This window comes from Pan paniscus, chromosome 7 (genome assembly GCF_029289425.2).
Source record: "Pan paniscus chromosome 7, NHGRI_mPanPan1-v2.0_pri, whole genome shotgun sequence".
Lineage (NCBI taxonomy): Eukaryota > Metazoa > Chordata > Mammalia > Primates > Hominidae > Pan > Pan paniscus.
The window spans coordinates 118,709,786-118,733,781 of NC_073256.2; the positions used below are offsets into that span (position 1 = coordinate 118,709,786).

The 23,996-nt window shown below is 40.0% G+C and overlaps 1 protein-coding gene and 1 pseudogene across 1 annotated transcript; one reads left to right on the plus strand and one right to left on the minus strand.

The window, feature by feature from the left end:
* Positions 1–3,990: 3,990 nt before the first annotated feature.
* On the minus strand, positions 3,991–4,604 carry LOC103786646 (double homeobox protein A-like; annotated as a pseudogene).
* A 1,851-nt stretch (positions 4,605–6,455) lies between these two features.
* On the plus strand, positions 6,456–7,240 carry LOC100971712 (putative nascent polypeptide-associated complex subunit alpha-like protein). The gene is given in 2 exon segments (XM_008975190.5): positions 6,456–6,828; positions 6,831–7,240. Coding segments are annotated over 2 exon segments (642 nt in total). The 5' UTR covers positions 6,456–6,491; the 3' UTR covers positions 7,136–7,240.
* Positions 7,241–23,996: the final 16,756 nt, after the last annotated feature.

Sequence of the window (23,996 nt, forward strand, 5' to 3'; positions counted from 1 at the left end):
CACACCTATCCACCCTCGATACACTCACACATACACCCACACACCTGTCCAACCTCGGTACACTCACGCATACAACCACACACCTGTCCACCCTCGGTACACTCACACATACACCCACATACCTATCCAACCTCGGTACACTCACATAGACACACACACCTATCCAACCTCGGTACACTTACGCATAGACTCACACACCTCTCCACCCTCGATACACTCACACATACACCCACACACCTGTGCACCCTTGGTACACTCACACACTCATTCCCACTTTCATTTATACAATCATGCATGCACGCATGATACATCACTCACATATGCTCACAAATGCACTCATGCAGTTACAACCCCCCATGTGCACAAATTCATACCCATACACTCATTCATACTTTCACTCACACATACATGCACATTTATTAACCCACAAACTCACACACATGCACTCACATTCACACACACACTCATGCATGTGTACATCTCTTGCTTTCCTGCATAGAAACTGAGTACACACTGGGGTGCAAGATCAGGAGGCCAGCACCCAATATAATAAACTGCCAGAGAGGCGGGTGGTGTGCTGTGAGGTTTTGTGACTTTCCAAGGCCACTTGAAATAATCTGAGAATTTACAGCAAGGACCAGGAATTGTTGTAAAGAAAATTGGTCTGTATTCTAACATTAATTGCCCCCAGCCTTCATGAATCAGATTTTTGGCACCAGCCCCTTAGCTCGAAGCATACCCTTTGAGGCCTCATGCATTAGCTCTGAGACCTCGGGCAAGCAGCCTACCTTCTCTTTGCCTCTATTTCCTCATCTGTAAAATAGGGATAATAACAGTGCTTGCCTTATAGTTATGAATATTAAACAAGCCAGTATATGCCAAGCTGGTGGACCAGGGCATGCACAAACTAATTGTGAACAAATGTGTTCACAATCAGTGGGGTTTTAATGGCTTGGGTTGGCCTACCATTATGAACCAGTAACAATGGGTACTAAAGACACACATTAATTTTGAGACTTCATTATGGAAATGAGGTCTCAGGAGAGATGAACCAAGCCTTGAGGACTTTCTGTCCTAGTGGCTCAATCTATGTAAACTTTCATTTGAAAAACTTTCAAGGCAGAACAGGGATTTTTCCTTCTGAGTCTCAGAGCCGTTTTGACTCCCTTAGGCAGTGAATCACCATCTGCCACCTGGGTCAGATAGGGAGAATCACAGACTGCTGGAAAGATCAGGATTGGCACTTTGCTATCTCCCAAACCCTCAGTTAAAGGAATCCTCATCTTGTGAGAATTTTGCAAAACCCAATTGGAGAAGGAGCCACGCAACAAATAAAAATCTTATTTTTGGGCTCGGCTTACTTGTAAGTAGGTAGAATCTATGAATCAACGCATTTAATCTGTGATTCAAACAGATCTCTTTGGCCAGGTGCAGTGGCTTATGCCTGTAATCCCAGCACTTTGGGAGGCTAAGGCAGGTGGATCACGAGGTGAGGAGTTTGAGACCAGCCTGGCCAACATGGTGAAACCCCATCTCTACTAAAAATACAAAAATTATCTGGGTGTGGTGGTGTGTGCTTGTAATCCCAGCTACTGGGGAGGCTGAGGCAGGAGAATCGCTTGGACCTAAGAGGTGGAGGTTGCAGTGAGCTGAGATCGCACCACTGCACTCCAGCCTGGGTGACAAAGCAAGACTCCATCTCAAAAATAAAATAAAATAAAATAAAAGCTCTCCTTTTGAAAGTTATAGAAGAAACTGAAATTATTTTAATTAAGAGTAGTCAGACCCATGACACTATTTTGTTCTATTTCTTTCCTTTGATCAGGTCTGGGATAATTTTTCAAATCTTCCAATCATTATCTTAGTCACCTCCCCACCTTCCTTTTCCTGTGTGTTCATCTGCTCAGGCACCCTGGCAGTGGTTGCTTTGTTAATAGCCCTGGGCCACACCTTCTCTCTCCTTTGCTCTGTGGTGGTCTACGTCTTGATTCCATGTGAATGGCTCCTTTCAGAAAGTCCCACCATAATCAAACCAACTAGACATGGTTCCTCTCTTTTCCAACCCACCTCCCACCCAAGTTAGGCCAATGCCTGATCAGAAAGGCACTATTTATTCACCTTAGAATTTCAACTATTTCCTTATCAGAGCACTCATCTCATCAAAGGAGAGACCAAAAAGAGGCTATTTTATAGTCTGTGGAAGTAAAAGTTCTTCTCTCTCCTTCATCCTCTAAGAGATAAATGGAGATTACGCAAGTGATTTTCCTTTATAATTTGCTTTTTGTTTAAAATTTCCCCCATGTTTACAAAATAATTCCTATCTATGCCTAGAGAATTATTGGAATGAGAGTCACTGAATGCTAATAATAGTTACTTAGGGAGGTGGCATCCAGGGTGATTTTTATTTAAGATACTGTTTCCTGCTCTTTAGTTTTCTGTATTGATTGACTTAAAAATGAACATGTAAAGTTTCGTTAAAAAATAAGGCCGTTTAAAACATTTTTTTTTTTGGTTTATCTTAGAGATGGGAGTCTCTTTATGTTGCCCAGGCTGGACTGGAGCTGCTGGGCTCAAATGATCCTCCCCGCTCAACCTCCAGAGCAGCTGGGACTACAGGCGCACATGACCATGCCTGGCTTAAAAGCAAGCCATTTTAAGAAGGAATTTTTAAAAGCACACACACAGCAACAATGCCATACTTTTTCAAATGATTTTGTGTGTGTGTTAGTTTCTGAATACCTCACTCAGCAGACCAGTTAACCTTACAGGCCATGTTAACACATTTCTTCTCAAGCTCCGTTCAAGGCACGTTTTGAAGGCAAAAAGAAAGTTTCTATGGATGTGGAGGAAATATTCCCCTTCATTTCAGAAGGCATAGTTGAATTATATTATCAGCTCAGGAAGCCTTTGTAAAATGTACCTAATGGGCTTTTTTTTTTTTTTTTTTTTTTTTTTTTTTGATCAGACTTCTTTAAAGACAACCAAAATGGTCAGTTGGGAAAACTGTTCAGAGGTTACAGCATGTGGGCTCTTCCCAGCATCTTTAAAAAGAAGGAGACTAGCCAGGTGTGGTGGTGCATGCCTATAGTCTCAGCTACTCGGTAGGCTGAGGCAGGAGGACCATTTGAGCTCAGGAGTTCGAGGCTGCAGTGAGGTATGATCACTACACTGCACTCCAGCCAGGGTGACAGAGCAAGAGCACATCTTTAAAAAATTAATAATAACTAATAAAATAATTTAAAAGAAAGTGAGTCCTGCTATAAATAAATGTCAGTTTTCCCTTGTTGAGCATCACCAGCTACGCTTTGGATATGCATTCTTGGAGTTGATTTCAACTTTTTTTTCTTTTTTTGAGGAGCACGCTTAGATTTCAACTTTTAACTGAAGTGTAATATGCATGGAAAAGTGCAGATACCATAAATATACAACTCAATTAATTTTTAAACTAAACATTCTTGTATAACCATCACTCAGATCAAGAAACAGAATCTTATACACCTGTGTATCTACAAAGATTTTAAAAAATAAAAAAGGGGAAAAAAAGAATCAGTATACAATATATTAGTGCCCCAAAGTGCCCCTCATATCTTCTTACAATCACTAACCCCCCACCTCCTCCCCAAGGGTAACCATAATCTTTTTATTATTATTATTATTACTAAGTTTATTTTCATTGTCTCAGGTCTGCTGAACTCTGGATCCAGGCTGTGTCAATAGGGTAGCGTGGTGCCTCCTGTGCCTATCTGTGCCTCCTATAGTCCTTTCTATTTTATTTCACTTTTGATAGTAGAGACAGGGTCTTGCTCTGTTGCCCAGGCTGGTTTCAAACTCCTGGGCTCAAGCAATCTTCCTGCCTCAGCCTCCCAGAGTGCTGGGATTGCAAGTGTGAGTCACCACACCCAGCTAAGTCCTTTCCCATCTCCCAGGAAGACTATGAGAGAGATTTGGGACCCAAGTTGATAATATCAAATACACTGAACTTGACTGTGTTCACCGTGTTCTGGCTCTAGAGAAATGAGAGTTGCTAGTGAGGGTGGTGCCATTCTGTGTATCTTCTGTACCTTGAAAGTCTCTCAGAAATCTTGCCCCTGGTCTTCTTGTTCTAAGGACACAACAGGTTCCCTTTTTCTCTGGAGATGAAATCCAGATCTTTGATTTTGGAACCAAATTTGGACTCTTGACTCTGGAACACTAATTTCTTTAGCAAGTTGTTTCCTGGAATCAATCCTAAGGTATGGGTTTTTCAAAAATGCCTTGATGAGAGTGCATAATTGAGAGGCGCCGTAGGTGGTACAACACTGTCTGGCTTCTCTACTTTGAAACTCTGCACCAGGTTGATCTTGTCCATGGCTCTGGCTTGATTCTAAAGTCTCTGGTTCTGGTCTTTTCTGGAATCCATGCCTAGCTCTTCAATTCTGAAACCAAATTTGGATTCTTGACTCTTCTGTATTGATTTATAAAGCAAGTTTTTGTTTGGTAGAATAACCTGAGCAAGGTTTTTGATCGAAGGTATTGGTGAGGATTTTCAATTGTTCTGTGAGTTTGGTGCGACTGCACCTATAATTTGTTGCTACCATCTTGTGTGAAGAGGTGTCTTTGGTCATGCTGGAAGAGAGTCCTGGAAGCTGAAGTACTGTGTTGGAGACCCATAATCTCAAATTCTTAGTTTTGCCAGTTTTGTACTTTATGTAGGTGCAGTATTGACTGTTTCCTGTCTAGCTTTTCATTCAAACTCATGCTTGTGAAATTCATCTAATTTTGCATGTAATTATAGATAATTCATTTTCTTTTTTGTATGGTATTCTGTGCAAATATATTACAATTTATTTATCCATGCTACTGTACATGGTCGTTTGGGTAATTTCAGTTTTGAGCTATTATAATTAGTACTATGCACATCTAGTACATCACTTTTGGTAAACATTGTAAACATTTCTGTTGGGTATGTGCATAGGAGCAAAATAGGGTATGCAAATGTTTAGCTTTGCTAGATACTACTCAACAGTTTTCTGAAGTAGTTGTACCAATTTACCACCAGCCATACATGAGTCCCAGTGGAATTGGAATAGAAATGTAGAATTTTAATTTTTATAAGATTTGTGCTGAATGGTAACTGTGGAGATACCCTGAGCCCAAAGATGATGAGGCAGAGGAGTTTTTCCAAAAAGTTCGAATCACCATTACTTTTTCACATTCATTTTCAGGTCAAAACATCCCTGCATGTCAGGTGTGCTGGTGCATGCCTGTAGTCCCAGCTACTCAGGAGGCTGAGGCAGGAGAATTGCTTGAGCCCAGGAGTTTGAGGCTGCAGTGAACTATGATCACACCACCGGACTCCAGCCTGGGTGACAAAGTGAGACCCTGTCTCTGAAAAAACAGTGAAATAAATAATAATAATGATAATCATAATGAATCCCTGTAAAACAGACAGAGGTATGCCTTTTGCCGTTTTCTCTTGAAGCTGAGGAAATAAGACAAAAGAGATCAAAATGTTTTATCTAAGAGCCCTACTAATCCTGTATTTCCCACTCTAGCTCCAGAGCTTTGATTTTAGGTGCATGTGCCTACCTGTGAATTTGTTACAGAAAAGGCATGCTCAGGCTGAGGCTGGCATTTCTATAACATTGCTAGTTTCAAACAACAAGTTTGAATGCCATGAACCCTCATAGCATGTGAGGGTTTATTCAGCTGACAATTAGCCAGGTAGAAGGGGCATATTCAAAAACTCACTTGCCTGAACTTGGAGCTTTCCTGACAGTTTTTTCTTTGTTTGTTTTCGAGACAGAGTCTCACTCTGTCGCCCAGGGTGGAGTGCAGTGGCATGATCTCAGCTCACTGCAACCTCCACCTCACAGGTTCAAGTGATTCTCCTGCTTCAGCCTCCCCAGTAGCTGGGATTACAGGCATGCGCCACCACGCCTGGCTAATTTTTTTGTATTTTTAAGTAGAGACAAGGTTTCACCATGTTGGCCAGGCTGGTCTCGAACTCCTGACCTCGGGTGATCTGCCCACCTCGGCCTCCCAAGGTGCTCAGATTACAGGTGCTGACAGTTTTAAATGGAAAAAGGAGCCTATCCAGGTTTCCTAGCCTGGTTTCTCATCAGACTCAGCTGGGCGGCTTTTTAAGCTACAGGTTTCCCCATCCCCACTCAAGGACAATTGAATTGAGGTCCTCGGAATTGGGACTTGGGAATCTGTATTTTATAAAGTTCTCAAGCGGTTCTGATTTAACTGGAGGCCAATAGCAAACCTTTGATTGGAATCACTGTTGCTCTCAGTTTTTTAAAAAGGATAACCATCCAACACACTTAACTGAAATCCTGAGAACAAGAAGAGAAAATTAATTTAAAATCAGACTTTCCCCCCTTTTTTACAGCATTCTATCAAAATACAGTGTTTTGGGCGTCCGGCTTCCTTCTGCAACAGACGTGGGCCACGCTCTCTCTGGCTCTCTTTCTGCCGCCATCTTGATTCCACGTTCCCTCCACAAAATGCCCGGCGAAGCCACAGAAACCGTCCCTGCTATAGAGCAGCAGTTGCCGCAGCCCCAGGCTGAGACAGGGTCTGGAACAGAATCTGACAGTGATGAGTCAGTACCAGAGCTTGAAGAACAGGATTCCACCCAGGTAACCGCACAACAAGTCCAGTTGGTGGTAGCAGCTGAAATTGATGAAGAACCAGCCAGTAAAGCAAAACAGAGGCGGAGTGAAAAGAAGGCACGGAAGGCTATGTTCAAACTGGGTCTTCAACAGGTTACAGGAGTTACTAGAGTCACTATCCAGAAATCTAAGAATATCCTCTTTGTCATCACAAAACCAGATGTCTACAAGAGCCCGCTTCGGATACCTACATGGTTTTTGGGGAAGCCAAGATTGAAGATTTATCTCAGGAAGCACAACTAGCAGCTGCTGAGAAATTCAAAGTTCAAGGTGAAGCTGTCTCAAACATTCAAGAAAACACACAGACTCCAACTGTACAAGAGGGCAGTGAAGAGGAAGAGGTCGATGAAACAGGTGTAGAAATTAAGGACATAGAATTGGTCCTGTCACAAGCAAATGTGTGGGGAGCAAAGGCAGTCCGAGCCCTGAAGAACAGTAATGATATTGTAAATGCTATTATGGAATTAACAATGTAACCATCTGAAAGCAACTTTTTTGGTGTCTCAGATGAGTAACTGCAGCTTGGTTTGAAATTTGTACTGTTTCTATCATAAATAAAGTTATGGCTTCTTGTTGGATGAAAAAAAAAAGACAGTATTTTGCCAAATTAAACAGAAAAGAGAGTTCAGTGGAAGATGGCTCTGATTTCAGGGTAATAATAATGGTAGGTAACAATTAAATGGCATTTAAAAATTTGCTGAATGCTTGCTGTGAGCGGTGGCTCATGCCTGAATCTCAGCACTTTGGGAGGCCAAGGCAGGCAGATCATCTGAGGTCATGAGTTCGAGACCAGCCTGGCCAACATGATGAAACCCTGTCTCTACTAAAAATACAAAAATTAGCTGGGCATGGTGGTGCACACCTGTAATCCCAGTTACTCAGGAGGCTGAGGCAGGAGAATCACTTGAATCCAGAAGGCGGAGGTTGCAGTGAGCTGAGATTGCACCACGGCACTCCAGCCTGGGTGACAGAGTGAGACTCTGTCTCAAAAAAAAAAAAAAAAAAAAAAAAAATTGTTGAATGCTTTCACATATTTTATTTCACTTAATCACTCAAGATCTCTTTAAGGTAGACATAATAATCCTCAATCTACAGAAGATGATATTGAGGCTTGGGGGTTAAATGCCTCATCTAAGGACACACATGCATGAAATGGCATAACTAGAACACAAACCCAAGTCTCCTGATTCCAAATTTTACCTATTTCTCACTATCCCCCAGTGCTCTGGGAGTCAGGAAGCTCCCTCAAGGCCAACAGGAATTGAGTGTTTTGACAACTTTGAATGAGCGCCATGAGTCTAACTGGACTCCATTCCATTTGCCTCCCCTCCCTTTCTTTGCTCTTCTCCCTTCCTTCAATATCCTTTTAGTGTCTCCCAAGCAACAGGTCATTTGCAATGTGGCAGGGAACCAGAGATTAAAGAAAAAGTCCTTACCCTAAAAAAATTCATAGTTTAGTGGGGAGATAGACAAATCATTGTGTGGTGATGCACTAAACGTCAACCCAAATAGGTCAAAATGGGAAGGGAAAATTATGCCCTGATCACCCATCCAAGTGGCCATGTAAATTTATAAGAAGGCTACATTCCCAAAGGTAAGAAGAACTTGCTTTGATGTACTCTCACTTCAAAGGAGGCTGTTTTATTTGGAAACAATTCCTCTGCCTTCAATATCCTACGAGTGTATCCCTCAAAATGTGTGTTTAGATCTTTAATTCTATAACATGTGTTTGCCCTTTCCTGATTAAATTCAGAAGCATGCCATCTTATTAGTGGTTCATTTGCATACTCTTTCAGGAATGATCAATGTTCAAAGAGGTATAGGGGCCTTAAAGAAGTATGGGAGGGCCAGGAGTGGTGGCTCACACCTGTGATCCCAACACTTTCAGAGGCCGAGGAGAACAAATCATGAGGTCAGGAGTTCGAGACCAGCCTAGCCAGCATGGTGAAACCCCGTCTCTACTAAAACAAAAGAAAACAAAACAAAACAGCATAGGGATAGGCTTAGAGATTTCTTTCTAGGTCGTGTGTATAGGAAAAACAACTTCCAAGATGCTAGGGAAGTAATTCTGTTTGTAGTCAGCAACCAGGCTGGATAGAGCATGGGTAGGTAGATGAGTGTGTTCGCAGGTGTGTGGCAGAGGTCAGTAGCAGACAAATTTTCCAACATACTACTTCAATAATTGTCTTCATTAGTAGCAATAAAGTATACATGTTGCTTTCAAACACCTAAGAATTATTCGACAATAATAAATGGTTGCTAGGTGCTCCCTGGGTACCAGCAGCTTCTTAGGCACAGGGTCCATAGTGGAAAAGGAGACAGATATGTTCCTGCTCCATGCTTCTCCAAATAGACTACTGATGACCAATCAAACATTCCTAGAAAATTGAGTGTGAGCATTGCTCTTAAATCTAACACTTTCCATCATTGCTTAACCCACTTGACATTTCTGAAGCCTCGCACACTCTTGATGGCCCATTTCTGAGTATTAGTCTCCTTCTCATCTTCATTATGTCCCCTCTGAGCAATTGTGACATCCTCTCCCCTTCCCTCTCTGCACCAGGGTCTCCAACTTTGAATCCAGTCTCATCTTTCAGTTTTCCATCGATGTTATCTTTGTTCTCCTTTCCAACTATAAATAACGATAACTGACAATTGCATGGGCTTTTAAAACATTTACAAAGAAAGTTGCATCCATTATCTGAATCAAAAATCATTGAAAGCCTCATTGAGTCCTGGCCCCAGCCCTCAAGGAGAGCTCTGAGGTTCATCCCAGACAACACAATCATCGTGTGATGGACTCACACTGTCTTCTAATCCTTGATTCTGGTTCTTTCTGTTTCATGGGGGTTCCTAGGAAGCACACCTTGGGATGAAGGTTCACATGTAGGAGGTTTATAAGGAATATTTCTGGGGCCAGTGCCTGTGGAAAATAAGGGGAGGAAGCAGGATTGGGCAGAGGAAGAAGTCGCGCTGCAGTACAATCTCAAAGAAAGTCTCATTTGACCTGACTTAGAATTCTGAAGATGGGATGACTCTCCTGAACTGTCTGCTCGTGAAGTTAGACTGACAGCTGAGGGTTGTGGGCTGGCAGCACCCTCAGCAGCGAGGGGGGTGAGTCCTTCAGTCGTGGATGGGCATCTGGGTAGTGCATCATGGCATCCACAACACGATTCCTCATGCATGACATTCACTCAACATAAATGACTTGACTTGCTGTCTTGAGCCTCAGTATCTAGAGCAGGGAGCTCATGGAGAAGGGAAGCTGAGTGCCTGGGGCCAGGACCACTACCCTTGGTGGAGGCAGAGCAAAAAAAGAGGCTAGAATGAGTCTGATCAAATCCCAGCAGATAAATGAGCAAAGGCCGAGGTCAGAGCAAAGCAGGCAATCATATTTCCTACCTCAAGTGTTTTTTATTTTATTTTATTTTATTTTATTTATTTTTTTTTACAGATTCCCACAAAGGCTGTCCTGGAAATTCACCAACATCACTGCTAAAATGTCTAACCACATTGTCAACTGTGCTGCCTGGTCAAGGACTGAGGACCTGTCTCAGAGTGATCTTCCTTAATCACAGATCTAGTCATGACCTGGTTTTGCTCAAAATGTTTCAATGGCTCCCAATTGCCTGGAGAATGAATTTCAAATTTCTAAGTAGACTCTTCCAGCTCTTCAAACCTATCCTCATCAGCCTCTCTAGCACCATCTCTGGTGACTCCTCTTGTGGCCCTGGGAGAGCCACATCAGGCTGCTGTTCTCATCTCCTTCAAATGGGCAGCCTGTTGTCCTAGCCCTGTGGCTCTGCCTTTGCTGATCCTGTCACTTGAATGATCCTCTCTCTCTTCTGGGTCTGGTAAAATCTCTCTTCTGTAAAGCTGTTGGGAATGCCTCCTCCATATCCAGCTGCAAGTAATCACTCTTTCTGAATGCTTTGTTTATACTGTTATAGTAGCACCTAGCAAACTTTACTGCACTTCACTGCATGCAAATCTGATAGGTCACTCTGATAGAATGTAAACTCCGTGAAGGCCAGCCTGGGGTCCTCCATGTCAGCAGAGCTCCATAAATACTTTAATGTTTTAAATGAGTAATGAATAAACCGTTTTAAAAAATACTTTCTCTTTTACTCCTATCAGATCTTTCCAGGAAGGATAAGCTGGAGAAAAATTGTTTCTACTGAGAATTCACTTTAATATAAGGCTCCCTGAGAAGAGGTTCTGAAATAAACAAAATAGCTGGCACCATCATGAGATCCTATTTCAGATTGTTATTCTGAAATAAACAAAATGCTCCTTGGACAAACCTGAAGGTCCTCAGGAAGTGAGGTGCCTAATGCCGTAGCCTTGGGTGATTTGCTGCGATGCTCTCTCTGTTAGAAAGAAAGTTTAAAAAATAAAAGCTTTTTTTTTTTTTGGTGACAGTTTCTGTTGTCCAGGCTGGAGTACAGTGGCACAATCTCAGCTCACTGCAACCTCTGCCTCCTGGGTTCAATTCATTCTCCCACCTCAGTCTCCTGAGTAGCTGAAATTACAGGTGCCTGCCACCATGCCTGGCTAATTTTTTTTGTATTTTTAGTAGAGATGGAGTTTTTCCATGTTGGCCAGGCTGGTCTCGAACTCCTGACCTCAAGTGATCCACCTGCCTCAGCCTCCCAAAGTGCTGGGATTACAGGCATGAGCCACTGCACCCAGCCAGAAAAGCTTTGACATACTTCTTTCAAGTGATTTTCCAATGAGAAACTCGAATATAATTAATGTGTATCAAAAGGAAATTCATAGCATCCATTTTCTCCTGTGGCTGTTACCTAGCCAGAAACCTTTGGCAACTACTATTTCAATATTCTTTACTTTGCTCTAAGACATCGATGTGATCTAATGAACAATTATGAATTTATTGACACCAGGAGACTGGGCTCTAAAAGGACAAGCAGGTGCTTTGCTAAGCAACCCTAACAATCTCTGCCGACGGAAAAGAAGACAGTCGCTGCAGCCAGGAGTGCTTAACCCCACATGCTGTTCTCAAGAAGGGTCGACACAACCATCACAGAATGGGAGACCCAAATCCCCTCCCACAAAAACCTGTTGGCCACTCAGCACTTACCACGTGCCGGGCGCCATGAGCTTGAGCTCCATGCTTGCAAGTCGCATGTAATGTTCACAGGAACCTAGCAGATAAGAAGAACTTTCATGACTTGCATTTTACAGATGAGGTCCTCAGAAGTTAAGGAACTGCCCAAGGTCATGGGTGCTCTCAGCTGCAAGGCAGAACTGGAATAGAGTTCTGAGTAACTGAACCCCGTGCCCTAAACCTGCTCCTTGTGAACTTGACTGCATGTTAGAATCATCCTGGGATTGTGGAAAGATGCAAAATAAATCAAACAACAACAAAAACAAACAAATATATGTATTGTTACATGGTGTGAGGGGCTCTCTAGAAAAACACAGCACAGAAAAAGAATAGTTATGTGTGGAGAAAGGGTAGGTTGCAATGTTAAATAATGTCAGAAAAATGGCTAGGGAAATAATCAGTGAGATTACACATTAGCAAAGATATGAAAAAAATGGGGGAGCCGTGTATGTATGTGGGGGGAGAGATTCCCAGACAGGTGCTATGTGGCAGGTAAAAGGCCCCTTTGTAGAACAATTGGCCAGTGCAGCTACAGAGACTGTGGGTGGAGGGTGGGGGGGGGGGGGCGGAAGATGAGGTCAGAGAATCATATGAGAGTTTGTAAACCACAGTGAGACTCCTCCCCTCTTACTATGTAAGTCTACTGGTTAAATTACTGATATTCCACTTTTTACAAACATTTAAAACATATATAAAACCACATTAAAAACATATCTTCAAAGTTGGAACACCTGAGCCAATGTTTGGGACAGAGAAGGGAGGGGCTGGAGAACAAGGAAAAGATGAGTGCGAGGAGCAGCAGGGCCCAGGGAGGGCTCCAGGGAGCCCCTGACCACCCAAAGCTGTCATCTCTCCTAAACTAGAAAGAGTATATCGTAGGGGCTCATTGGAAAATCTAAGCTCCCTCATTTAAAAAACAAAAATGGCACCAGGGATTTGTGTTTTCTTCCCAATGTTTCTCTTTACGAGAAGTCAGGATTATTCCCCCCATTCTTGCTTAGTTTCTGCCTTGCCACCTCCTACGTGGTTTCTTGGGTTTTACTCTGCTCTTCTGCTCATGCTGTAGACTGTTTGACCAGCCACAGTCCCTCTGTTTATCTCTTCACCTTGATCTCCATGTCCCCACTCCTAACTCCAATTATGCTATTGTCTTGGGTGGTGGCCACATTCCTATTGTGGCCTCCGCCCTACCACATCCCTGCACCACATCCCCCTTTCACATCCTCATCCCACCCGTTTCCTGGTCTTGGTCCCTGTGGTAAACTGTTAGATTGAGGGCCCCAATAAACCACAGCGCAAAAGAGTCACAACTTGTGTAGCACCTCCTGCATTGACTCTGGAATGGGCGATGTGACTTGCTTTGTCCAAAGAAACATTAGCAAATAGGATGCAAGCAGGGACCCCACTGGTGCCCATGCATGAAGTCATCTGCCATATTGTAATATTGCTCAGGTGGTTTCTTGAGTATTGATAGGCTGCATGGAGAGAGACACTGAAGCATGAGATGCCACCTTGGACTATCAGCCGGAGCCAAGCTCCAGATGAAGGCAGCCGTGTGACTGCATGTGTACTGCAGCACGTGAAGCAGGAAGGCTGCCCAGTAGAGTGGGTTCAGCCCTCAGACTCATGAAAAATTAAGAAATTCTGTATGTCTGTATTTGTTTTAAGCCACTAAGTTTTGTGGGGTTTTTTTGTTGTTGTTTGTTTGTTTTTTAAACATAGCAATAGATAAACAAAGCAATCCCCATCTCATCTGGACCAAACCTCTTACTCCCAGGCCTGGCACACCATCTCCACATCTGTGACAGCCTGAGTTGCTGCATGTCTATGCAATTTCACTAAGACCTGCTGATCCAGCTTCACCTGAACTTGGGGTTACCACAACATCTGGCTTTGGACAGATTGGCATTTGAGCTTTCTGAGCAGGAAACAAATTGAGAGAAAACTGGGTGTACAACTATTCATTACTTTCATGCTGTGTTATGACCTGTGTATGACTCTCCTCGTTCAATCCTGGGCCTACATTATATCTGTGATTCTGCTGAGTCATTGTTGGGAAATGAATTCCTACTTGCGTTGTCTATCAGCCAGTGAGCACAGTCCTTCTGGTTCCCTTTCATAAATACACTCTTTCCTCACATCCTTGAGGGTGAGAGATTGTTGGCAGCTTCATTTATTTACTTTTCTTAGCTCTTTCAAGACAAGACTCAAATTTTTAAAATTTAGTTCCAGAAATAGTTGAGAAAAGCTGATATTTTACTTTTCAGGAAGAGAGTGACTTCCTCATTTCTGAAGGACTGCTTGCACACTCCTGCTAATACATTTGCTTCTGGTGCACTCAGTGTGTGCTGAAGGGCTCAGGAATTTGGGCGGAGTGGTCTCCATTTGAAAATTGCCCACACTGTGGCCTGAGTGTTGGATCGTCAAGTGTGACGCATCTGATAGGAGAGACCCTGGACCTTGAGCCCCACAAGGGCAGTGGTGGCTGGTCTAGTCCATCACTGTATTCTCAGTCTTTGGCACAGGGCCGAACACAGAAATATGCCTAATAAATATTTATTGCATGAGTGAATAGATTACCTTTATGAGAAATTTCGTGCCTTGGAAATGATGTTCAGTATCCTGTAGGAAACCACTTATCTTGATAAGCTAAAAAAAATTACAATAAAAAAGCTGCTGCTCCAAATGTGGTAAAAACAAGCTCAGTGTTTTCTTTCAATTTCTATGTCAAATATTAGTGTGAAAACAAGTTTACTATATGACCAAGTGAACTCTGCAGAACAAGGGCCAAGTCAGTAAGCAATGAATTGTACATGTGCTTCCTCTGCATTTTATTTGAAATTTGGAAGCAAAGATAACATTTCAAAACCGGAAGTTTTTTTTCAGGACCATTTTTCCTACGAAAAGTAACATATGTTGGGCAGCAGGGTGGCTCACACCTGTAATCTCAGCACTTTGGGAGGCCAAGGTGGGTGGATCACTTGAGCTCAGGAGTTTGAGATCAGCCTGGGCAACATAGTGAAAGCCTGCCTCTATTCCTTTCTTTTTTCTTTCTTTTTCTTTTTCTTTCCTCCTTTCTTTCTTTCTTTCTTTTCTTTCTTTCTTTTTCTTTCTTTCTTTCTTTCCTTTCTTTCTCTCTCTCTTTCTTTCTCTCTCTTTCTTTCTCTCTCTCTCTTTCTTTCTTTCTCTCTTTCTTTTCTTTCTTTCTAAGCAAAACGTGTTTGCTTTAAATGTTTTATAAAATACAGAGAAGTAAAAGTGAACAAAATTAAAACAACCTCTAAAAACAATTTTTAAAAATTGCTGCCTATCCTAACTATATACAACAAAAGTGAGATCACAATGTTTCACAATCTGCTTTATTCCCTTACCAATATTTCATATATCACTTTTCATTTTGCTGAATATTCTCTCATGTTATCATTTTTAATGGGTAAATTGTGTTCCTCTACTCTGTTTAGTGTGGTACCAAATGTTTATTAACCTTCTCTAATTTTGGATATTTATATAGTTCACTTTTTTTTTGCTATTATAAACAATGCCATAATAAACATACTTGTAAAAACATCTTTGCATGTATCCATGATTATTTCCCAAGGCCAAATTCCAAGAAATGAATTTCCTGAGTTGAGTGGTTTCCATTTAAGTCTTTTGATACATATTGTTAAATTTCTCTCTGGAAAAATAGCCCCTTTTCTATACCTCACACATAACTCCTGCACACTCATCATTCACCACTGATTATTATTATTGCTTTTGGGGTTTGTTGTTGTTGTTGTTGTTTTGAGACAAGACCTCACTTTGTTGCCCAGGGTGGAGTGCAGTGATGTTATCTCAGCTCTCTGCAATCTCAGCTTCCCAGGCTTAGGTGATCCTCCCACCTCAACCTCCTGAGTAGCTGGGACTACAGGCATGTGCCACTCTGCTAATTTTTTTTTAGAGATGGGGTCTCACTATGTTGCCCAGACTGGTCTTGAAATCGTGAGCTCAAGCAATCCAGCTTCCTCAGCTTCCCAAAGTCCTGGGATTACAAGTGTGAGCCACCATGCCTAGCTGCTTTTGGTTTTATTGTAAGTATAATCATGGGTGAAAATAAAAGCTCGTATTTGAAAACTCTTTGTTGTCAGTGAGATTAGACATTACTCTATTTCTTGGATTATTAGTGAGATTGGGTATTTTAATATGTTTATGAACCATTTATGTATCTTGTTTTTGCAAGTGCCAGTACACGTCTTGTGGCTATTTTTTTCTATTGGAATGTTTTCCTTTTATGTATTGATTTTGCATATGCTTTTTGCATAGAAATGATACAGACTTCTTGTCATATAATTTGCAAATATTTTGCCTGTGTGGTCATTTGTCTTTTAGTATTGTCTGTAGTGATTTCGACATAGATTTTTTTTTAAGTAAATAGTCTAATTGTATTATCTTTTTCCCTTCATAGTTTCTGTCTTTGCTGCCATATTTAGAAGGGCTATTTGCACCCCTACTATTTAAAAAACGTTATATTTTCTTTAAGTACTATTGTGATTTCTTATAATTTTTATTTTATATTTAACCTCTTTTGGCCCTGCTCTTTAAGATGTCTTTTCTTATACTTTCTTTGGGGTTCATTGACTGTACTTCACCAGTGTCTGGAGATGAATGCTGAGAGTACTGATATCCAACTCATCTTCTTTTTTAATATGTGCACTTAAGGTATGTATGGCTCTCTAAGCATGGCTTAAACTGGATCTTAGAAGTTTTGGTATGCATGACCTTTCCATTGTGATTTCTTCTTTAACCCATAGATTATTTAATGTGTAGTTTTAAATGTCCAAATACAGAGAGGATTTCCAGCTAATCTTTTTTTGAAAAAAAAAATTGATTTCTAGCCTACTTCCACTCCTGAGAACGTATTTGGTATGATTTCCATCTTATACTATAGAGACAATTTTTATGTGTCATGTGAAAAGTACACATAACTCGTGCACACTCATCATTCACCACTGATTATTATTATTGCTTTTGGAGTTTGTTGTTGTTGTTGTTGTTGTTTTGAGACAAGGTCTCACTTTGTTGCCCACGCTGGAGTGCAGTGATATTATCTCAGCTCAGTGCAATCTCAGCAGTGGAAAGTCTCCTACTGCAACTGTGGCTTTTTCTGTTTCAGTGCTATTCAAAATGCGTTCTGCTGGCCAGTGGTAGTCTCCAAACTGTCACCTGTCCAAGAGCACATAAGTTAGTGTGTTCTTGGAACACATGGTAAATTGAAACAACCATTTAGCAACTTTATTAGCAATTTGACATTGCTGTGACATCTATGCATTATGATTAGCGAATCTGTATTTCGTGTGTGTGTTTTTCATTTTCTCTATTAGTCAATTTTTATTGTAATTTTATACGAGTATTAATCTGCAGCAGATTAGAAAATTTTAAATGTTCCTTCACCACAGATACTTTGAAAAACTTTTATTTTGTAGTTCTGGTAAATTTTGCTCTGTGTATTTTCACCTCTGTTATTAAAGACAAACAATCTTAGAAGTGCAAAATCTTCCCAGCATACTGCACATTTTTATCATTATGAATTATCTCTCTTCATCTGTAATAATACTTTTACCTATATGATATATAATATCATGAAAATTTAATTTTCATGATATTAATATAACTACTGCAGCTTTCTTTTTCCATTCGTTTCTATATCTTTGCACTTTATTTTATTTTATTTTGTTATTTTATTTTATTTGGACAGAGTTTCACTCTTGTTGCCCAGGCTAGAGTACAATGGCGTGGTCTTGGCTCACTGCAACCTCCACCTCCTGGGTTCAAGCGATTCTCCTGCCTCAGCCTCCCGAGTAGCTGGAATTACAGGTGCCCTACACCATGCCCAGCTAATTTTTATATTTTTAGTAGAGATGGGGTTTCACCATGTTAGTTGGGCTGGTCTCGAACTCCTGACCTCAGGTGATCCACCCGCCTCTGCCTCCCAAAGTGCTGGGATTACAGGCGTAAGCCACCGCACCCGGCCTCTTTGTACTTTAGATGAGTGTTTTGTAAGCAACATGTTGTAATTTTTTTTAAATCCTGCCTGACAAACTTTATCCTTTAATTGGTCGTTTTAGTTTACTTATATTAAACGTAGTTATTAATGTGTTTAGGTCTAATCTGCCCTTTTACTTCTCCTTTTTCTTATTGATCTATATTCCTTACTTCTTTCTTGCCTTTTTTGGGACTCCATATTATTTATTATTCCATTCCCCTCTTCCATTAGCTTGGTAGTTTTATATAATTTTGCTTTTCTATTTGTGCTTACCTCAGTGACTACAATACACATTCTTCACTTAAAGTCTAACGTTGCTTGATATTTCTACTCTTTTCCAAGGTAATGCAAGAACCTTAGAAGCTTTTCACTTCATTTATTCCCTCATGACTTATATGTAATTATTGCTGTTTAGTTCTTTATGTATATTTTACCCTAAGGAATTATTATATATATTACATATAAAAATATATTATTATTGTATTTTACCCTAAGCCATTATTATTATTGTTTTATATAGTCAATGGTCAATTAAATTAGTCACATTAAATTAAATTAAATTAGTCACACCCTTTTTGTGCTCTTTATTTTTTCTTGCATCTCTGATTTTCAATCTGAGTTAATTTTTCTTCTGTGTGAAGAACAACCTCTTAGTTTTGATCTGTTGTAACATAACATGTCTCACTTCTTTTAGTGACATTTAGAATTATTCTTTGGCAATTGTTTTCCTTCAGTATTTTGAAGATACCATTCCATTATCTTCTAGCCCTTGTTACAGTTGAAAAGTCAGGGAACAGTTTGTTATGCCTTGGAAGGTATCTCTCTTTTTCCCTGGCTACTTTCAATATTTCTTCTTAGTCCTTACTTTGAGAAGTTTTACTATGAGAATTTTAATTTTATTTTTCATGCTTTGAATTTTGAGTGCTTCTGAAATCTGTGGTTTGATTTTCTTTCATTAGTTTTAGGCAATTATCAGCCATTATCTCTTCAAATATTGCTTCTACTTCATTTGGGCTTCTCCTTACTTTGAGAAGCCCCTTTTATACATATGTTAAAACTCTTTGCTATATCCTCTGTTTTTAATGCTCTTTTCTGTGTTCTTCCATTTTCCCCCTCCTTTCTGTGCTTTATTCTGAGCTATCTTCCAGTTTACTAATTCTCTCTTCAACTTTGTCTAAATTCTGATTAAATTCATTCATTGAGTTCTTAATTTCACTTATTTTTAGTTTTAGAATTTCCATTTATTAAGGGTTTTTCTAGTTTCTAACCCACTACAAAATTATCAGTCTTGTATTTTATCTCAAATAAAGTAAGCACAATTATTTTAAATCTGTGGTAACTCTATTTTCTGTATCTCCTCTGGATCTATTTCTATTGTCTCATGTTTTCCATGAGTTTTAATAAAATCATCTGGTATCATTGTGTGCTTGGTTATTTTTTTAATTGGGTTTCAGACGCATATGCAATATACAATAATTTGAGGCTGACAAGGTGCAATCCTTCCTCAGAAATTATTTATATTTACAGGCATACTTCAGAGATATTGTGGTTTCAGTTACAGACTATGGCAATAAAGTGAATATTTTAACAAAACAAGTAATACAATTTTTTTGTTTCCCAGGGAATACATAAGTTATGTTTATACTGTCCTGTAGTCCATTAAATGTACAATAGCATTTTATGTAAGAAAACAACATGCATACATTGATTTTACAATACTTTATTGATGAAAAATGCCAATAATCATCTCAGCCTTCAGTGAGTCATAATCTTTTGTGCTGGTAAAAGGTCTTGCTTTGATATTGATAACTACTGATTGATCAGGGTGGTGGTTGCTGAAGGTTGAGGTGGCTGTGGCAATTTCTTAAAATAAGTTGACAATGAAATTTGCTGAATTGATTGAGAGGTTTCTCTCTAATGTACCATAATGTTTGATAGCATTTTACCTACCATAGAGCTTCTTCAAAATTGTGGTAATCCTCTCAAACCTTGCTGCTGCTTTGTCAACTGAGATTATGAAACACTCTCAATCCTTTGTTGTCATTTCAACAATGTTCACAGCATCTTCACCAGGAGTAGAGCATTCCATCTAAAGAAACCACTTTCTTTTCTTATCCATTAGAAGCAACTCTTCATCTGTTCGAGTTTTATTGTGAGGTTTCAGCAAGTCAGTCACATCTTCAGACTCCATTTCTAATTCTAGTTCTCTTGCCATTTCCACCACATCTGCAGTTACTTCCTCCACTGAAGTCTTGATCCCTTCAAAGTCATTCATGATGGTTGGAATCCACCTTTTACAAACTTCTATTAATATTATTATTTTGACCTCCTCCCATGAATCATAAATGTTCTTTTTTTTTTTTTTTTTTTTGAGACAGAGTCTCACTCTGTCACCCAGACTGGAGTGCAGTGGCACTATCTCGGCTCACTGCAAGCTCTACCTGCCGGGTTCATGCCACTCTCCTCCCTCAGCCTCCTGAGCAGCTGGGACCACAGGCACCCACCACCATGCCCAGCTAATTTTTTGTATTTTTAGTAGAGATGGGGTTTCACCTTGTTAGCCAGGATGGTCTTGATCTCCTGACCTTGTGATCTGCCCATCTTGGCCTCCCAAAGTGCTGGGATTACAGGCATGAGCCACTGCACCCGGCCTAATCATAAATGTTCTTAATGGCATCTAAAGTGGTGAATCCTTTTCAGATGCTTTTCGATTTACTTTGCCCAGATCTAACAGAAGAATCATGCTTTATAGCAGCTATAATCTTACATAATGTATTTATTTAATAGTGAAATGTGAAAATCAAATTATTTCTTTGTCCAAGAGGTACAGAATGGATGTTGCATTAGCGGCCATTAGAACAACATTAATATACATCCCTGTACATTTCTGTTGGAGCTTTTGGGTGACCAGTGCATTATCAATGAGCAGTAATGTTTTCAAAGAAATTTTTTTTCTGAGAAGTAGATCTCAAAAGTGGGCTTTAAATATTCAGTAAGCCATGCTGTAAACAGATATGCTGTCATTCAGGCTTTGTTGTTTTATTTATAGAGCACAGGCCGGATAGCTTTAGCATACTTCCCAAGGGCCCTAGGGCTTTTGGAATGGTAAGTGAGCATTGGCTTCAATTTAGTCACCAGCTACATTAGCCCCTAAGAAGAAAGTCAGCCTGTTCTTTGAAGCCAACATTAACTTCTCTTTAGCTATGAAAGTTCTAGATGGCATCTTCTTTCAATAGAAGGCTGTTTTTTTCTACTTCAAAAATCTGTTGTTTTAGCACGCCAGCTTCATCAATGATTTTAGCTAGATCTGAACAATTTGTTGCAGCTTCTCCATCAGCACTTGCTGCTTTACCTTGCACTTTTACGTTATGGAGATGGCTTTTTTCTCTAAACCTCACAGACTAAACTCTGCTAGGTTCCAATTTTTCTTCTGCAGTTTTTTCCACCTCTTTTAGCCTTCATAAAATTGAAGAGAGTTAGGGCCTTGCTCTGGATCTGACTTTGGCTTAAGGGAATGTTGTGGCTGATTTGATCTTCTACCCAGACCACTGAAACTTCCTCTACATCAGTAATAAGGCTTTTCTCATCATTTGTGTGTTCATTGGAGTAGCACTTTTAATTTTCTTCAAGACCTTTTTTTTTTTTTTTTTAACATTCACAACTGGGCCAACTATTTAGCACAAAAGGCCTACTTTTCAGCCTATGTTGGCTTTCAAAATGTCTTCCTCTAACTAAGCTATAATTATTTCTAGCTTTTTATATAAAGTGAGAGATACGCAACTCTTCCTTTCACTTGGACACTTAGAGGCCATTGAAGAGTTATTAATTGGCCTAATTTCAATATTGTTGTGTCTCAGGGAATAGAGAGGTTGAAAGAGAGGGAGAGAGATGGAGGAACGGCCAGTCATAGCAGTCAGAACATACACATTTATCAATTAAGTTCACCATCTTATATGGGTACAGTTTGCAGGGCCCCCAAACAATTATGATAGTAACATCAAAGATCACTGATCACAGATCACCACAACAGAAATAATAATAACAATAAAGTTCGAAATATTGCAAGAATTACCAAAATGTGACCCAGAGACATTAAGTGAGCACATGCTGCTGGGAAAATGGCACTGATAGACTTCCTCAATGCAGCGTTGCTACAAACCTTCAATTTATTAAAAAAAAAACAATATCTGGAAAGTGCAATCAAAGGAAGTCCAATAAAATAAAGCACATAAAACAAAATATGCCTGTACTTCTAGGAGGTTGCTTAGGGTTATAACAATCCAGGATCAACCCAATACAATCAGGGTTGGAAATGACTGGAAACTGTTCAGTATGAGGGCTTATCTACTTCCACACTCACTATTCAGGCATAGCCCTTCAGGAATCCAAACCAATGTACTGGGAGTTTACTAGAGGCTTTCCTTTCCAAATTGTCCTTTACTCCAGTTTTCATTCTCTTAGCTCCTTAGGGGTCTCAAAAGTGTTGTAGTCTACAGCCTCTCAGCCATCTACTTTGAAACTGGCCAACACCTCCAGGGGTAAAGCATCCCCAGATGCTGTGTTTACCTCTCTGAGTTTCCTTCATCTCTTAGATCTTGACCTTATTATTTTTCACTGACTTTTTGGCTCTCAGATACCTTCAAGGAGGTGTATTTTATACTTTTTCAGGTTTTCTGATTGTTTTCAGCAGGAGCGTTGATCTGAATTGCCTAGCCTATTATTGCTAGAAGACAAAGGTTCTTTTTAAAACTTAAATTCACTGGGAATGTATTTAATTTGGGGGCGAGTTATCATGTTATTTCCAACATCATTACTTGAGTAATATTTTCATAATGATATAAACCATTACCATTATCATACTCTAAATGATTGTATAAATATTTGGGTCTGTTTCTGGAATTTTTATTCTGTTCTGCACCTCTTTATATTTTTACACCAGAACCAAGAACCACGTCATTCAGCAGTTACAGTCAATTGCTGTAATTGTGTAATACATTTTAATATCTGGTGAGAGAAGACTTCCTTAGTTCTCTATTTTTTTTTACAAATTTTTTTGGGGGGGTGTTTTTACCTTTGTTGTTTTGGATAAATTTTAGATTTTTAATTATATCTATTCCCAAAAATTCCATTAAAATTTTGATGGAAATTTTATTAAATTTACATATTAATTTGAGAACTCACAATTTTCAATATTGAGTTTTTAATGCAGCAACAAGGCATAAATCTCTATTTACACATATCTTTTTAAATTTATCCCAACCTGAGGCCAGGGAGCTGGGCTTTCATGCTACCAAACCAGCTAATCATAAGATAAGAGTGGCCTGGGGAGGTGCAAAATTCCAGGTACTTCTGGCTCTGTGCATGTGCGGGTAAAGTGTTCCAGTAACCTGAGGGAAATATTCCAAAGAAAAGTTCATCGTCACAAGTCATTGGAGGTAAAAACACATAAAAGCCAGGGAAACAGCACACATAAAACAGTCAAGGGGTCCAAGGGGATCTGGTGGGGTCAATAGTGTCTGTTATAACATGTGTCTATTTTGGCATGTGTACATTTATCAGTCAAAAAATTTCATCAGTTGCACTTGTTATTGTTTCTGGAAATCTGCCATGCCTACTCAGAGTGGCTTCTCCAGTGCTGTTCCCTGGGTAAACACTAGATTATTTCAGTTTCCTTCTTCCTTAACTTGAGTATTACCTACAAACAAAGTATTGTAAACCTTACTTTGCTGTACTCCAATGTCTTTAACTTTTTACATTTTAGCACAACTTTGACTCTACAAGTTCCCCCAAAATGTTTTGAAACACAAAATAATGAAAAAAAAGACCCCAAAACCAGTCAAGTGGAAATACTGGCAACAATAGAAGAGCATGGGGTTGTGGGGTGGAGGCTGGCAGCTGAAAGAGCAGGGAAGGCTATGGAGGCTGTGACAGATGGGGGTGTCATGAGATGGGAAGGAGAGGCAAGATGGAATGTAAGAATTACACGTGTTTTGCCACACACATACACATGTAACACACATACAAACAGATGAATCCACAAAACCCCACATGGAGCAACCCAGAATATGGTAGGCCCAGTTTGAGCCTTTGCTATTATCACTACAGAATTAATATGTATTGGAGACTCATAAGAAGATCCTTTGAATGAAGGAATAAGGAATAAGGAGTCTTGTAGGAAAACAGTCAT